Source organism: Sesamum indicum, linkage group LG5 (assembly GCF_000512975.1).
Source record: "Sesamum indicum cultivar Zhongzhi No. 13 linkage group LG5, S_indicum_v1.0, whole genome shotgun sequence".
Taxonomy (NCBI): domain Eukaryota; kingdom Viridiplantae; phylum Streptophyta; class Magnoliopsida; order Lamiales; family Pedaliaceae; genus Sesamum; species Sesamum indicum.
In genome coordinates, this window is record NC_026149.1 from 6,903,734 (window position 1) to 6,920,152 (window position 16,419).

The window sequence follows — 16,419 nt, forward strand, 5'->3', positions numbered from 1 at the left end:
CTCTAATTAGAGGACTCTAAAGAGACACTCCCACCATCCAGCCCCCTTCTAATCAGCCAATAAACACTACGAACACTAAAAGAGCCCCTACTAGAGTAATGCCAGACTATACGGTTAGGGTTTTCAAGTTTTTCTATCGAAATAGAACTGATACAATCAACATCCTCTTCATAGAAATGTTGTTGAAGAAGTACCAGATTCCAACCTCCCCCCTCCAGAAGTAAAAGCTTACAGACTTTAGCATGCTCGGATATTTTCTTTGTTTCAAACTGGCTTGAAAAACAAAGGTCGAGGAACCTAGTTATCCAACCTAACACAAATATTCTTCCCATTACCCACCTTACATCGGCATCCTGCTTTTAACACCTAAATTGCTGAAAAAATCCCACACCATGTAAGAGAGGGATTAAAACCAATTTTTGCATCCATAAATTCAATCCTACGAAAGTATCTAGCCTTAAGCACTCTTGGAGACTTTTCGGGCACTATCAAAATACGCTAAGCCTGATTTCCTAATAACGCTAAGTTAAAGCAACGTAGGTCTCTAAATTCGAGCCCACCAATTCTTTTGCCCTAACATAAACACTGCCATGCCACCCAATGCAACTTACATTCCCTTGGCGAACTCCACCAGAAATTAGTGATCATTGACTCAATCTCATGTAACAAAAAATCAAGTAATGTAAAGTACGACATCACATAGGTTGGAAGTGACTGAAGAGCTGATCTGATTAAACTCTCCTCACCTGCTTTTCATAAACACTTCCCTTTCCAACCAACGATCCATCTACCAATTTATCCCGTATACCTTGAAATACTTGACGCTTTGAGCTTCCCACAGTGAACGGTAAGCCAAGATATTTTTCTAACTTTGGCACCATTTGAACATTTGACACCCTTGCTGTCTAAAGGATTAAAACCATTTCAAAATTTTCAAAGTCTATTTGCCTGGACGAACGTTCATAAACTGAAAGAACAGTTCTAACACCCCTCATTGCCTCCAGTTTCGCCTTGCAAAAAGTAAGAGAGTCATATGCAAAGAGTAAATGAGAGATACATGGGGCACCTCAAGCAACAACAATACCATGCAGTACTCCCCTATTTTAAGTTTTAGTAATAAGTGAATTGAGAACCTCCAAACAGATAATAAACAAATAAGGAAATAAGGGTCCCTCTAACATATTCCTCTCTTCGGAATGATAAACCTAAACTCTTCTCCATCCAATATGAACGAGAAACTAACAAAGTAAGGCACATCATAATAAATGAGATAAACACTTTACTAAAATCCAACTTCCTAAATGTGCGTACAACAAAATCCCATTAAGTACGATTATACATACAACTTGCTCACATCCAGTTTCAAAGCAACAAAACCTTACCTCCCTCTTCTTTTCTTTTTAAGAAAATGATTGCATTCATAAGCATGAAAAGTATTGTCCATTATAAGTCGATCCTCAACAGAAGCAGACTCAGATGGAATATAATAGAATCCAAACAACACGGTCAATGAGTAGATTATCCCCTATAAAAGAAAAAAGTTAACAATGTAATCCCTCCACCCCCTGTATTTTTAAAATGAAGCAATTTATCCCGAGAGTAAATTACTTCATTTTGAGAATATATAAAGGATAAATTGCTTTAGTTTAAAAAATACGAAATAGTAAATTACTAAATTTTTTTCATAAAAAATAGCTTATTTATTTACACTATTGGAGGGGTTGCTTGCAATTTTTTTCTATTGGTATACCCCCACCAATGCACGTTAAGATCTTCAATCCTCGGTTGTACTAAAACCAATATGGCAACGCGAAGAAATAAACGCTTATATTCTCTTTTTACCAATACACCACTTCCCGTTCAGTCACGTAACTTTTCAATCCGATTAACTCTATCCCGTGGATGCTTTATAAAACTGCCACTAATTGACAAAATATATGTGGACCAAAACACCAATCTATTTATTTTTTACAATCGTATTAGTAATTTTCTATCCGATAATTATTTATTCATACGTATTTAAAGTTAAATTATTTTATTAGTTTTCATCAATGTTTTACTTTATCTTTGTTTCTTTTATTTAAGTAAAAAAATATAATAAATATTGTTTATGCTGGTTCTCTCTCGTCGAGAGCTTTGATGACTCGATGATTATTCCGTATAATGATTCGGAAAACCTTAAGTCGATTCTCTCGCAAAATTTAGAGTCTCAGATATAAATTTAACCCGAAATTCTCGCTAAGTGATTCTGTTTATCCTTATCTTTGGCAAATTGATTTCCTATCCAACTCCATGAACTTTGACCGTCCTCAGTTCTTTGATGTATCGTCTCTCGCACAAACTCGGATTTTCAGCAAGGCCCACGAAGCGAAAATCTTCTATACTCTGACCTTTTGCGATTGAATTATTCGTTTTTGCGGCGGTACAGCTTCTTGTATTCTTACCAATGGAGAACTACTCTCTCCCACAAGGCTCTTATTTTCTGGGATTTGACAGCTCCACCCAGTGAGTCTCTACTCTTAATAAAGATAATTGAAAATTTTCTGTTTCTGACTTGTTTAGCTCTCTGGGGTCTTTTATTTTCATTAAACATGATTGAAGATCTCATCTGCAATTTAAAATTTTGATATGCTGATTAACTGATGATAGTTGGGCTCCTTTTAATGTATCTTACAGTAGTTTGCTTTTTTTTTTTTTTCCCTTTTTTTTGATAATTTCTTACAGTTGATTGTTTATTAGGTTCCAAGATTGGAGCTTTGTTTGAGTTCTAAAAGAAAAAGATTATGATCATGTACTTTGTAGGTCGTTGAAGGCGACTGTGTTAGATGCAAGCCTGAACATTGTAGCTAAGGAGATTGTTAACTTTGATTCTGAATTATCTCATTACAAAACTAAAGATGGTGTTTATCGGGACGCTTCTGTAAATGGGAGAATTGTTTCCCCCACTATAATGTGGGTGGAAGCATTAGACCTCATTTTTCAGAGGCTTGAAAAATCAAAATTGGAGTTTGGGAAAATTGCTGCTGTTTCCGGTAGTGGGCAGCAACATGGCAGTGTGTATTGGAAGAATGGGAGTTCGGGGATACTCTCCTCATTGGACCCGAAGAAACCGTTGACAGATCAGCTTGGTGATGCCTTTTCCTTGAAGGAGTCGCCCATATGGATGGACAGCAGCACTACAGAACAATGTAAGGCAATCGAGAAAGCCGTAGGTGGTGCTATGGAGTTATCAAAGCTTACAGGTTCACGTGCATATGAAAGATTTACAGGCCCACAAATTCGGAGGATATTTGAGACACAACCTGAAGCCTACTCTAACACGGAAAGAATCTCCTTGGTCAGCTCCTTCATGGCTTCTCTACTTATTGGGAGCTATGCAGGTATCGATCACACTGATGGAGCAGGGATGAATTTGATGGACATTAAATTGAGAGCCTGGTCAAAAACAGTTTTGGAGGTTTGTGGATCTTGACTTGCAATTTCCATTTGCTTCTTGATTAAAGCATTATTTCAGTTTCCTATACTGTATAGTTAATTTTATTTTGTTTCCTGTTTCACAATAAAAGATCCTTTCTGGGAGATGCTACAGTTTCAAGTTTTATGATATTTATTGGAATCATAATATCAATGTTGAATTTGTTGTTGCTTTTAGGCAACAGCACCAGGCTTGGAGGAAAAACTTGGGAAATTAGCGCCTGCATATGCTGTAGCTGGTCTGATAGCTCCCTATTTTGTCGAGAGGTCAGCAGCTCCTGTCTAGTTATCCTGTATTTATGCAATTGTACTGCTTGTGTGCCACTTATCTTGTATCTTGTATGAATTCCAATTACAATGCATGCTTGCATCACTCTTCTGTAACATAAAATAAACATTATACTATAGCTTATGCAGGAAGTTACTTAGTTTAAAAATACAGTAGTAACTTACTTACCTTTGTTTAAAGCATGTGAAAGTGACTGATTCTGCATAGCATTTTAAACACCTAACATAAGATTCAGCATTGAGAACTCTATCAATGCTGAAGTTGAAGGATAATGATAACACCCTTAGACATACCGATAAGTTAATTCACTGATATTCTGGATTCTCGTGTTATTGCTCTTCATTTTTGTTCCATTCTGTATGAGGGACACCCTCCTTAAAGGTCAAGCTTCATTAATCTCCTTTTAAAATGCTTTCAGGTATCACTTTGACAGAAACTGTTTAATCATTCAGTGGTCTGGTGATAACCCTAACAGCCTAGCAGGTAACTCTCATTTGTATTTTTCTACCATTTCTCTTATTGTAAGTCGCTTATAATGGTGCTTCTTTTATCAGCTTCTGTTTATTGTTGCCTCTGGATTATATAGTTCTGAGATCTGCTTATGAGGCATCTGTTATTGGTTTACTTGTATTCTCCATATTAATTTCCACTATGCATCAGTTTAGCACAGAGTTACAAAGTTAAATAATACATAGAAAAAGATAACATTAACAAGCATTTTTAAGCCAATCCCAATGCAGGAAGCTGCAGAACTATCATGTTGTATGACTATGTACGATTTCTATTATTGCCTTATGTCATGGTAAAGATGGTTAGTTGTTCTTAGAGGTGTACAAATCACTTTCAGCTTATGAGGTAATGGTTGACGGCTCTTGAACATAACCAAGTTATTCATGATTAAAATGCTACTTGCTTGTTGTATCCCTGCATCCTGCTCTGGATGCGAGCAATTCAATTTCTAGTTGTGCTTGCTGTGTAATTTGTTTTTGTGATTATGTTATCATGTTACTACTTGGTTTGCAACCAAAATATCAACTTTCAGGAAGATGCATCGGGATTTACTAGTTCTTTCCTCATCGTGATGATATTACTATCTAACAGTTGTAATAATAATAAAACTATGCACACCCGCAGTAGATACTGAATCAGTTGTGTTTATGCTCTGTAGGTTTAACTCTGAACACTCCTGGGGATCTGGCAATCAGTCTTGGAACTAGTGACACTGTAAGTAGTATCTTGATTGTCCTTCTCACCTTATCTGCTTATGATTTTTAATTTGTAGTTGGTTCAGGTGCAGAAATGCTAGACAAACAATTCATCATATGCATCTAGCATTAAGATTTCCCTGCCGTTTTCACTCATGATCTCTATATGTTTTCAAATCATTTGTAATTCCGCTTAAAGTGCTACTTTGTAAGGGTGTTTGGAAGTGTTGCATTGAGGGGTTGGAGATTTATTTCAGAAGTTTGAGGAGGGAGTTGGTAAATTAGCATTTCAAAATGGGGGACAAACTGTAATTAAGCCTTAGTTATAAGAGAAAAGCTAATGATCCCCAATCTTATTCAGAGACCTCTTACTCCTTTTGACTTCTGAAATTACCGTGTACATTGAGTCATGGTCTGAACTAATCGTTCTTTCTCCATGGAACCGACGAAAGTCTTTAACAGAAATAAGAGTAGTTTGATGGCGACAAAGAGACATAACGCAAGGCGTTTGACTTTTTTGCCCAATGTGAATTCTGCTAAGTATTTCAGTTGAATTTGATGAACCCTACTTTTCTTCATAGGTATTTGGGATCACAACAGAACACAAGCCATGCTTAGAAGGCCATGTTTTTCCTAATCCGGTGGATATGACTGGCTACATGGTCATGCTTTGCTATAAGAATGGCTCTCTGACTCGTGAAGGTATGAACAAGCCGTCGAAGACAACACTGTGTATAACGTAACATAAGACCTTGACTATGTCTCTGACTCTGAACATTGTAGATATACGTAACCAGTGTGCAGACAAATCGTGGGATTGTTTTAATTCACTTTTACAGCAGACACAACCTCTAAACGGTCAGTGCATAAATTCTGTTCTTTTAACTATATTAAATATGTCAATGTTTGGATGGATTTTTCTAATGCTTTCTGTTACAGGTGGAAAGTTGGGCTTCTATTACAAAGACCATGAAATTATTCCTCCCCTTCCAGGTGACTACAGTAGAAAATTATGTGAACAAACATCAGCAGTTTGACAACACAATATAATTGTATTAGGATTTGTTGACAGTTCTCGGCAGTACAAATGTGCTTGACTTGTAAATTGTTTATGATTGCAGTTGGATTCCACCGTTACGTTCTTGAGAATTTCAAAGGAGACACATTAGACGGAGTAAAAGAATATGAAGTTGAGGAATTTGATGCTGCTTCTGAGGTTAGTGGACTTAACTAGACCAGTCAATAATTTTACAGACATACATGCTCATACAAATACACTGAAGGTCCGAGCATTAGTGGAAGGGCAATTTCTCTCTATGCGCGCACATGCTGAGAGATTCGGGATGCCTTCACCTCCAAAGCGGATTATTGCTACCGGTGGAGCATCAGCAAACAACAGCATTCTAAGCTCAATAGCTTCAATTTTCGGGTGCAATGTCTATAAAATCCAAAGTTCAGGCGAGTACTAATTTCTTTTATCAGCTATGCACCGGTTGTTCTCATAAGAGGTTCTCTTTGGCATATATTTTTGAATCCGTCTTTCATCAATCTAGTTACTCGTTCCTCTAAGTTTCTTGTTGTTCGATGTTGATTTTCTGTTGTGAAACTTCGCCTTACAGACTCGGCTTCCATGGGAGCTGCATTAAGGGCTGCTCACGGTTGGTTGTGCAACAAAAAGGGCGAATTTGTTCCAATTTCATGCATGTACATGGACAAGTTGGAGAAGACGTCTCTCAACTGTGAGCTCGCGGTGGCTGCTGGCGACAAAGAACTCGTGTCCAAGTATGCTGTATTGATGAAGAAGAGAGTGGAAATTGAGAATCGTCTAGTTGAAAAACTAGGGCGGATGTGAATTTTTGAACAAGAGGTAGTCTGCGTTAGTTTGGTAAAACCCTCAGCCTGGTAGAATAGAATCTCTGTTTTATTTCGTTTCTTTTTAAATATTGTAATGAATTTGTCAATAATGAAAGGGGACTGGTTTGCATGGCGGCCATGTCCATATTCTGCTGCGCTGCAGTTGCTTTTACTAAATGTCTTTTTACGTATTTTCATCGGAAAATATACTTATTATTCGCTATAATATTAGTGGCTACTATTAAAAATCATGATAAATGACTATTATTCACTATGATTAAATAAAATCGATACGAAAAATTAACTTTTCTACTATAGAAAAATTATTTGCCACGGCTAAGGGTCATTATCAAAATAAAAGCCATGACACTTGTTTTAGCCATCCATGCAAAAATGACGGCCAACAACGTTGCATAGCTGAGGTCAATAACTATTTGCTGCGATTATTTGTTATTAGTCATGGTAATTGATCGTAGTTAAATGTTATAATTCTTCTAGTGACATATTTGCAACATTATGTCTATACTTCAAGTGAGGTCGTTTGGCTAAGCTTATTTAAAACAAATATAAGTTTTTATATTTAAAGGATGTTTTAAGAGTTTAAAAATATTGAGTCTGATTTTAAAATAAGATTTTAACATTATTTTAAAATGTTAGGATAAATAAAGGGAGAGGGAGGGGGAGGGGGAGGGGGAGGGGGAGAAGGAAATTAGGATAAATTGCATATTTTTGTTTTGTATTTTTAAAATTTAGCTAAAAATTTTCCTACGTAAAAAAAAAAAGTGAAAAGTTCTTTGTATTTTTTAAAATATTGGAGACACACTCCTTTCGTCAGGCAAATTTAACGGTGTTAAAATTTGTGTTGAACCGTCCGTTATATCCCTCTTATAATAACCGTTGATTTTTAGTTGTTAAAAAATGAACGGTCCAAATCTTAAATACTTTAAAATATATTTTTATTTATATATAATGTATATATACACAAAATATATATTATACATGCACTATACATACATAATATTATATATATGCTCAAACTGTCCTGGGTGACGTGATCCTCGCCCGCGCAGAAAGGGGGCAATGGCTACATCGTATCCGCAAAGGAGTCTAACCTCGCATAGCCAGGGGAGCAACCTGGATCTGGGTGATGGTTGTCGCCTAGATCCAAGGCAATTTGCCCCTAACTGTCAGGTTCTAGGCGACCTTTGTTCCTCGATCTTCTTCTCCGTTGGCACGTGGTCGACGGAGAAGAAGAAGTTAAAATAATAATAACAATTTTTTTAAAAAATATTAAGAAAAATATTTAAATTTACAAATAAAAAAAATATTAAAATTTTAATTTAAAAATATATTGATAATTTTAATATAGTATTTAATATAACTTTAAAAAGTTACTAATTTTTAGGTACTTGATACAATTATTTTGTAAATTTTAATATATTAATTTTTATTTTGTCATTTGTTAATAAAATCTGTGTAGACTAAAATATCAAAAAAGAGACATTTATCTACTTAAAAAACATCAAAAGAAGCAAAAAATCACATGCTTGGATCACTCTTTGTTAGTTTATAACGAAGAAGGGGTATCTTGCTATATTTTAGATGATACAAGAGAGTTTTTACCTATAAATATAATATAAGAAAATTTCGTATTATTTTGCTAAAACACAGAGGTGTTATGCAATTTATCCAATGTATTATAGTGTTCCTCCACCATGGACTAATGCGCTTTGAGTTCGATTAGATTCAAATCAATTTATTTAATTTGTGGTCATAATGATTTAGATAATTTTATAAATTAAATCCAAGCCCATACACTTATGCAAACCCCAGAATTAATTACTCTCATTAATTAAATATTTTAAGCTTATTTTTATTTATTTAATTTACTTGTACCAATTCCATAAATTGGTCTATGAATTAATTTAACCTTTAAAGTAATTTTAATTCATTGATTTATTTAATCAATTCCATCGAGGAATTGCATCTAAGTTCATTTTCATCTAGGTATGGACTTGCATTATATACATTTTAATTGAAAATCTTATTTTGCTCAGATTAATTTGATCTTATCAAAATCAAAAACCTTAATTAACCATTTAATTGAAGGGTGTAACACCCTCCGTCTCATAAGAAAATTCATATTTATCTCGATAAATTAATTTATTTTTTGTCAATATGTTATATAGATGTAAGGTGATTGTATACTTGGTTAAATTATGGTATTTAATACTCCACTGTACTATTTACGATCGTAAGAAAATGAGAAAAATATGATTCTAATTAATACAACACGTAAAATACAAATGATGTGGAAGTCTAATGTCATCATATTTATGTAACTAGAACTCTCGGCTCAAGATGACATTATTGGCTCACCTAATAAGACTGACAACTGACTTACGATCTAGTTAGATAAGTCACCACAATCTATCCTTTGAAAAAGTACGTGGCACTGAATAAGTTAGCACAGCGTATTAGCTTATATATACATATAAGCACATACATGAAAAATTTCTTGTAATGATACCAATCAACCAATATGCAATTTCCACAAAATCACGAAACAACCAATACCAAAAATCATGCAAAAATTAATACCAGAATCATGCATCAACCACTACATCATACACACATAATTTTGATTTATTTTGTTAAGGCCCTGCTTAGCCTAGCTGGAGTGTATTTAATGATTTTTTCGTCTCTCATCATCTCATTCTATGTCATATAATAGACATAGGGTACTCGTAGAATGTGATATACCCACACCACCCCAGTATATAATAATACACAAGACATCATACTGAAGGTGGCACCTAACGACCAGGTATGGCCAGAGATATAAAGAGAGTAGCGGAACTAGCTAGTAAAATAAATCAAATGTAAAATCGACCAACGAGGCGTCCCCCTTTATTCTTTCCTACATTTGGTACTTGAAAACAAAGTAATAATAAAATCATAAAATAAATATTTTTGTGGCTATGGCTAGAAACAAAATGTGATGCAATAATCCAAAAATCCTATTATATCCTTTTGATTTTTTTCGCTGAACTGAAAGAATCGGTATGTCCCGAGAACGCGACAGAAGCGTTAAATTTAGGAAATTTAAAAATCAGTTTCAAGGGGTGTTCTTTTTAAAATTCTCGGGCGTTTGGTGTTTGTCAAAAATATAATAACAGAATATAAACATGTTGGACATGTGGCTAGAGGATGAATACAAAAAGGACAAAAAATTAAAATGAAACTCTACCTTTTCGTTTCTTTAGACGAGTAGCAATGTGCGTTGTTCCCTCTACGATCTCCCGTTCAGTTCACTTGAGAATTCAATTTAGAATTCCTTTAAGTTGTCCACAACACAAGTTGGAATAGATCGTTTTCTATTGTTAGATAGAACAAAGAACAAGAAGAAAAACAATCCCAAATATTGTTTTGTGCTTTTGGATCGTTAAATGTTCTAAACTTGAATTGAATTCAATACAAAACAAAAAGGAGAATATTTTTGAGGAAAAAAGAGCACAAATTTCATGGCTTGTGTGAGTTTATGAGATATGAGTGTAGTTTTGTATATTGCCTCCAATTGAATTTAAAATTCAAACGACCAAATTTGCCTCCAAGGCAACCTATACACACATGTATATAACCTCCAACCCTGATAAAAATATCATTCCATAATATTCATTATGGTGAGTAGTTTCAACTATTCATTAAATTGCTCCAACCTCTCAAAAAATGGGCTTGGATTTCAAGTATGAATCGGGCTTGATTTTAATTAAATCAATCCCAACAAAATTCATTGGACGATAATTAATTTAATTAATTTTAACCTTACTAAGTCCAAAGATTCATTTCTTCCAATTAAATAAACCTAAGCCCAAATACAAATTAATTGATCCAATCAATAATTAAGCCAAACCTAATAAATTAATCAAATTAATTTAAAAGTGTCAAGCCTAAAATTAATTAATCTAATTAATTAATTCTTGAGTCATCCATCAAATGAATTTTTTTAATAAATAATCCAATCATTTATATATTCTCGTTGAATTAATTTAATTCATTTCTTTTAGAATTAACTCCACCAATTCCACAATGATTTTTGTGTAACTCTTTAGGTTCACCCTCAACTAGATTTAAGCTTGTATCCAAAATAATAGTTATTAAATCTAATTTAATCTATTATTTTCAATTAACAGTTAATCGAAAACTCCCGTCACCATGTGTGGCCGTCTAGCAACAGTCCATGTCACTAGAGGCTAGGTGAATGTTGGCGTGAACATTTAGGCTCCTGAGTACCATATAGTTACGGTCCTTCCATCATCCGTCTCTCGGTCTAAGTTTAGGGCATGAGAAAGGGCATTGGTTCACATTCTGGACTACACACTATGCTCAATAACTCAAGATGTGTTTGCTTTGGTTGACATAGAAAATCATTTCCTACTCAATCAATCATTCTAACTACAGACTCTAAGAGCTCGAACCATCTCAAAGTTCATAGGAAACTCGACTGTCATATATTGATATGTGATAGATTCTTGGAACCCACTATCCTCACTATATATTTTGACTGCACTGGACAAGACTTATAATGACTATATCCAAGATATCCAAGATACAATTATCATGTGTATGTGACTGCCATGGTTCCTCAAGTATAAGGACTAATCTTATACTATCGAAGCGAGGAAGTTCGAATCATACCAATCAAGCCTTCAAGGCTTCCATATGACGACTTCCCCCAAGTCAGTTCAGTCTGCTTGATAACTTTGTCACCCACCCACGAAAATTACATAAACGTCTAATGTTTGTCGCTGATGAAACACGACATTCATCAAATAAATGCAATATTTAGTGCAAGTCTCAATAAACTCTCGACATCCAATCTCGAGTTCCTCGACTTGAAATGTTTCAAACCCAACTCTCAGAAGTTGGTTTCATAGCTGCCACCCAATGTGCAGCATAACTACATAGATTCTACAATTTGGTTTATGGGATTTGTTAATCTTAAGCATATAGACATAATTAGTAAGCACAACAAAGACAATTGTTAAATAATGTACTCACTTTATTCATAAACAATATTAAAATTATAGCAAAATTGTCAAAATTGATTACATAAAGACCAATCTAATTGGCTTTTTTGTCACATATTCTAACAATCTACCACTTGATCCTAAAGCTAGTCACTCATGTTCCTCAAACCCATCTTCCCAAGATTTTGAGCATGAGCAATCTGTGACACTGGCCTGGTCAATGGATCTGCCATATTTTCTGTTGATGTGACTCGATCCAACCAAACATCATCTCTCCCCAGCATCTCTAAGCAGATGATAACATTTAACAATGTGCTTGTATCTATGATAAATCTCGATTCCTTCTCTTGCGCTACAACCCCGTCATTATCACAAAAGATAACCACTGGCTTAGCAATGTTAGGCACTACACCTAACTCTTGGATATAGTTTTTCATCCAAACCGCCTCCTTAGCTGCTTCTGAAGCTGCTATGTACTCAGCTTCTATGGTGAAATCTGTTGCGGTACCCTGCTTGTAACTTTTTCAAGCCACCACACCACCATTTAGTCTGAATACAAATCCTGGTTGAGACTTGGCATCGTAAACCAAGAACATATCTTTAGTCATTCTCAGGTACTTAAGATTGGTCTTGACTGTAGTCCAGTGAGTCTCACCCACACACTCCTGATATCTACTCATCACGCTCAAAGTGAAAGCAGCATCTGGCCATGTACACCGCACAACATGTTGTATGTTGCCTAAGGCTGAAACATAGGGTATGTTAACATTTTTCTAAGCTCCTCACCAGTCTTAGGCAATTGCTTCTTGGACAGCTTAACCCCAAGCCTCAAAGGAAGAAATCCTCATTTGGAGTTTTTCATCTTGAATCTCTTCATAACTTTCTCAACATACGAGATTTGGGTCATTCCTAATATTCTTTTAGATTTATCCCGGATAATCTTAATGCCTAGGATGTAGGAAGGCCCACTCAAATCCTTCACGCAGAACTGTGCGGAAAAACATGCTTTAGTGTCACCTTAACATCATTTCCACTGACTAAGATGTCATGCACATAAAGCACGAGGAACACAACTGAGCTTCCACTTACCTTCTTGTATACACAAGGGTCAAAGTTGTTCTTGATGAAATCGTAATCGCGTATGACTTCATCAAAATGGATATTCCAACTTTGGGAAGCTTGTTTTAGACCAAATGATGGACCTTTGAAGATGGCAGACCTTCTACTTTTCTCCAACATGTGTGAAATCCTCCGGCTGATCCATATAAATCTCTTCCTCAACGATTCCGTTAAGGAACACCATTTTCACGTTCATTTACCATATCACAAAGTCATACCATGAAGCTATGGCAAGCATAATTTGAATAGACTTGGCCATGACTATGGGCAAATATGTTTCCTCAAAATCAACCCCAGGTTGTTGAGTATATCTTTTTGCCACAAGCCTGGCCTTGAAGGTAGTAACCTCCCCATCAGCTCCGAGTTTACATTTGTAGATCTATTTACACCCAAAGGGTTGACTGTAGCACCCCCTACTCACTATGTTTAATTATCACAATTTCATCCTTTCCTTAATTAGAACTCATTCTATAAGTAACCTATAGAATAAATTCTATTTTATCAGTATAATATATATATCACAAAAATTAATAGATACCAACCAAAATTAGATTTACCCTCACATGATATCCTCATGTACATAACCTCAAAAGAAAATAGTACCACAATTTTAAACACAAACCCGATAAAAGATTATAATATTTAACAACCAAAACTCTGGCTTCAGATGTCACGACTGGCCCACCTAATAAGAACGACGGCACGACTCAAATTCTGATGTGGCTAGTCACTGTGACCTATTTCCTGAAAAGTACGTGACAAGGGATGAGCGGCCTAATCAATAAGTATAGCTAATCAGTCTATATATATACACGGGCAATAATTCACGTACAAGCAGTTACATCGACTAACAGTCATTCGTTATATAGCAACATTAGATATAAGGAATAATACATACCCACAACTGTAAATCAACCCACGACATAATATTTGATGTTATCGTTTATTAACTAAGGGCCCTACTTACTCTAGTTGGAGTACATCAGTCAATGGTTTTGCCGGTCATCATCATCTCAGTCAACGTCGTATCATATACAGCACAGAATACCCGTTGTATGTGATATCCCCACACTCTCTACTCCAGTGTGTAGCAATATCAGCACAAGACATCATAATAAACATGGTGTCCCCACACCACCCCAGTGTGTAGCTAACAATACAAGATATTCCCCGCTACCCGAAATACCCCAGTACCCTACGCGTCATGGTATCTAGCTTAATTCATTTATTTTTCATATCACATCATCAATTACGTCATCATCAATCACATTATCATAAACCATTTACTATGTTTTCAATTAGGTAAGTACCATATTTTATTTCAATTCATGATAATCATTCTATTCTTTATAATAATTACTTCGTCAATAATAACTCCCAAATTGATTTCATACAACAATAAATTATACGATCATCATATAATCATATCCCACATGTCCCTACATTACAATTATATAACACATAGTGACAATTTCACCGATATTATGGTAATCTAACAAATAATCCACAACTAATTATATAAACAATCAATATACGAAATCCACATATATAAATATAAAGCCAAGTTCACGATCATATCCAAGAAACTAATATATATAATATATACAATACTACACATATAGCTATATATATAAATCCAATTAGCTATACTTACCTTAAATTCGAAATGCTTCGGTTTCACGAGAGACTGCTCAACCCTCTACTTTGTCGTCACGTCCTATAATAGAATATTATACGTATAATCAATATATATAGAATATTATAAACTCTTAATAAAATATTATATAATGTTCGTACATTTTTTATCAATCCTTTAATATTTCATTTATAATGAAGTTCAACCTCTGTTCCTTTTTATTTTAGATAACTACATTTTCTAAACTTTCAAACATATATTTAAGTTATCAACTAATTCATAAGAATTCATTTAATCAAACCCTTATATATTTATAACTATTGTTTTTACTAACATCCCTAAATTAGATTATCATCAAAACCTTATTTTCTCCCTTTAATAACATAATATTTCTTGAATATAATTTTCGGAATATTTTATGAATTTTCTACCAATTTATTGTTACTATATAGTTTAATTAAATAACAATACATAGAATTACGTATTTGTTCAATCATTCCAATGGAATTGTGTAAATTAGCTATAATAATAATTAATTCTAACAAATCTAATAATTTAATTAACCAACTATATTATTTTTATATCAAATATGATATTTAATTCTTCACTAATGTAAATAGCCAAACTCATAAAATATGATATTATTATTTTATATCAAATATGATATATATATTTTTTTTTTAATTCTCGTACTGAATCAAAGTCCCAGGAACCACCAAGGGCGCAACCCTTACTCGAATCGAAATTTAAACTGCATGTTTTGGTATGAAATGAATTGTTAGGTTAATTATAGTTGATATAGTAATTGGTTAATTGTATGTTTAATTATTGGTTAATTCTTGATTAAATTAGTGTATAATTTATTGTATAAGTTTTTCTAAAATATTCTTTAATTTCTGAAAATAATCATTTCTATAAATTTTTGAAAATTTTAATTTCTTTAAATAATAATTTTCCTTGTTTTTTTGAGAATTTTATGTGATTTTCTGCATTTTAGATTATTTTATAAAAATTATTGAGTTTAGTAGACATTTTAGAGAAATTATTGAATTTAGCACACATTTTAGGAAAATTATTGAATTTAGTATATATTTCAGGAAAATTATTGGGTTTTAGTTAAATAATAGAGTGGTTACAAATTTAATATTTACATAATAATTAGAATAATTAAAAAATTGGGATGATTTAATATTTCCAATAATTAGATTATTTACAATATAATTAGAATAATTAGATCATTATTGCAATTCCAAATAATTAGAATAATTATAAAATTGGGAAAATTATGATAATTTGTGAAAGCAGTGTTCTGACCACCTAACACGGTTGGCCTCTCAGCTGCCGCATCGGTCCAAATGAGGCTGACCCGTCCTCTGCTGCATTGGCTGCCAATAAGGCCAGAGAATCTACTACCCCCCAGGTCAAAAATCCTGCCTGTCTATGGGTTGCAACACCACCAGCAATCCCCTTAATATCAGAGCGCTAGTATACCAACCTCAATGGTCGAGGTAATTTTTTTTATTTTTACGCTGTTATTTTTGCATTATTTTATTTTAAAAAGGACTAATCAACATATTATTTCAGGTCCAATCACAAATTTCACTAGCGCATAAATGCGCCAGGTGCCGCCAGAGCACCAACAGTTCTAGTTCGAGAGTTTGAAAGTTTAAAAAACATTATATTATCATATAATTTAATATTTTGTAATATTTTAATATTTTTTTCCTTTCTCAATGATATTGCAGATGACGTACTAGTGAAACTGTGACTATGAGTCTATGTGCTAGGTCTTCCGTATGTGGATGGGCAAGT

At 34.1% G+C, this 16,419-nt stretch overlaps 1 protein-coding gene across 2 annotated transcripts; it reads left to right on the plus strand.

Moving 5' to 3' along the window:
- Window positions 2,120-6,999, plus strand: LOC105162190 (xylulose kinase). 2 transcript variants are annotated; one of them, XM_011080159.2, is made up of 11 exons: window positions 2,120-2,505; window positions 2,803-3,457; window positions 3,653-3,741; window positions 4,182-4,246; window positions 4,932-4,987; window positions 5,550-5,670; window positions 5,752-5,826; window positions 5,908-5,961; window positions 6,090-6,184; window positions 6,252-6,426; window positions 6,588-6,999. In XM_011080159.2, exons 1-11 carry the CDS (start codon window positions 2,447-2,449, stop codon window positions 6,818-6,820), a joined length of 1,677 nt encoding a protein of 558 aa, XP_011078461.1. In that variant the 5' UTR covers window positions 2,120-2,446; the 3' UTR covers window positions 6,821-6,999. The 2 variants fall into 2 exon arrangements, with proteins under 2 accessions (XP_011078461.1, XP_020549643.1); XM_020693984.1 differs by having other exon boundaries at window positions 2,121-2,505; window positions 2,740-3,457.

Excerpts from the sequence above, each read along its gene's own strand:
- LOC105162190 (XM_011080159.2), top strand. The coding sequence starts at position 2,447 with ATGGAGAACTACTCTCTCCCACAAGGCTCTTATTTTCTGGGATTTGAC. Across the intron at positions 5,962-6,089 it reads AATTATTCCTCCCCTTCCAG|TTGGATTCCACCGTTACGTT; the intron begins GTGACTACAGTA and ends TTATGATTGCAG. Across the intron at positions 6,427-6,587 it reads CTATAAAATCCAAAGTTCAG|ACTCGGCTTCCATGGGAGCT; the intron begins GCGAGTACTAAT and ends TTCGCCTTACAG.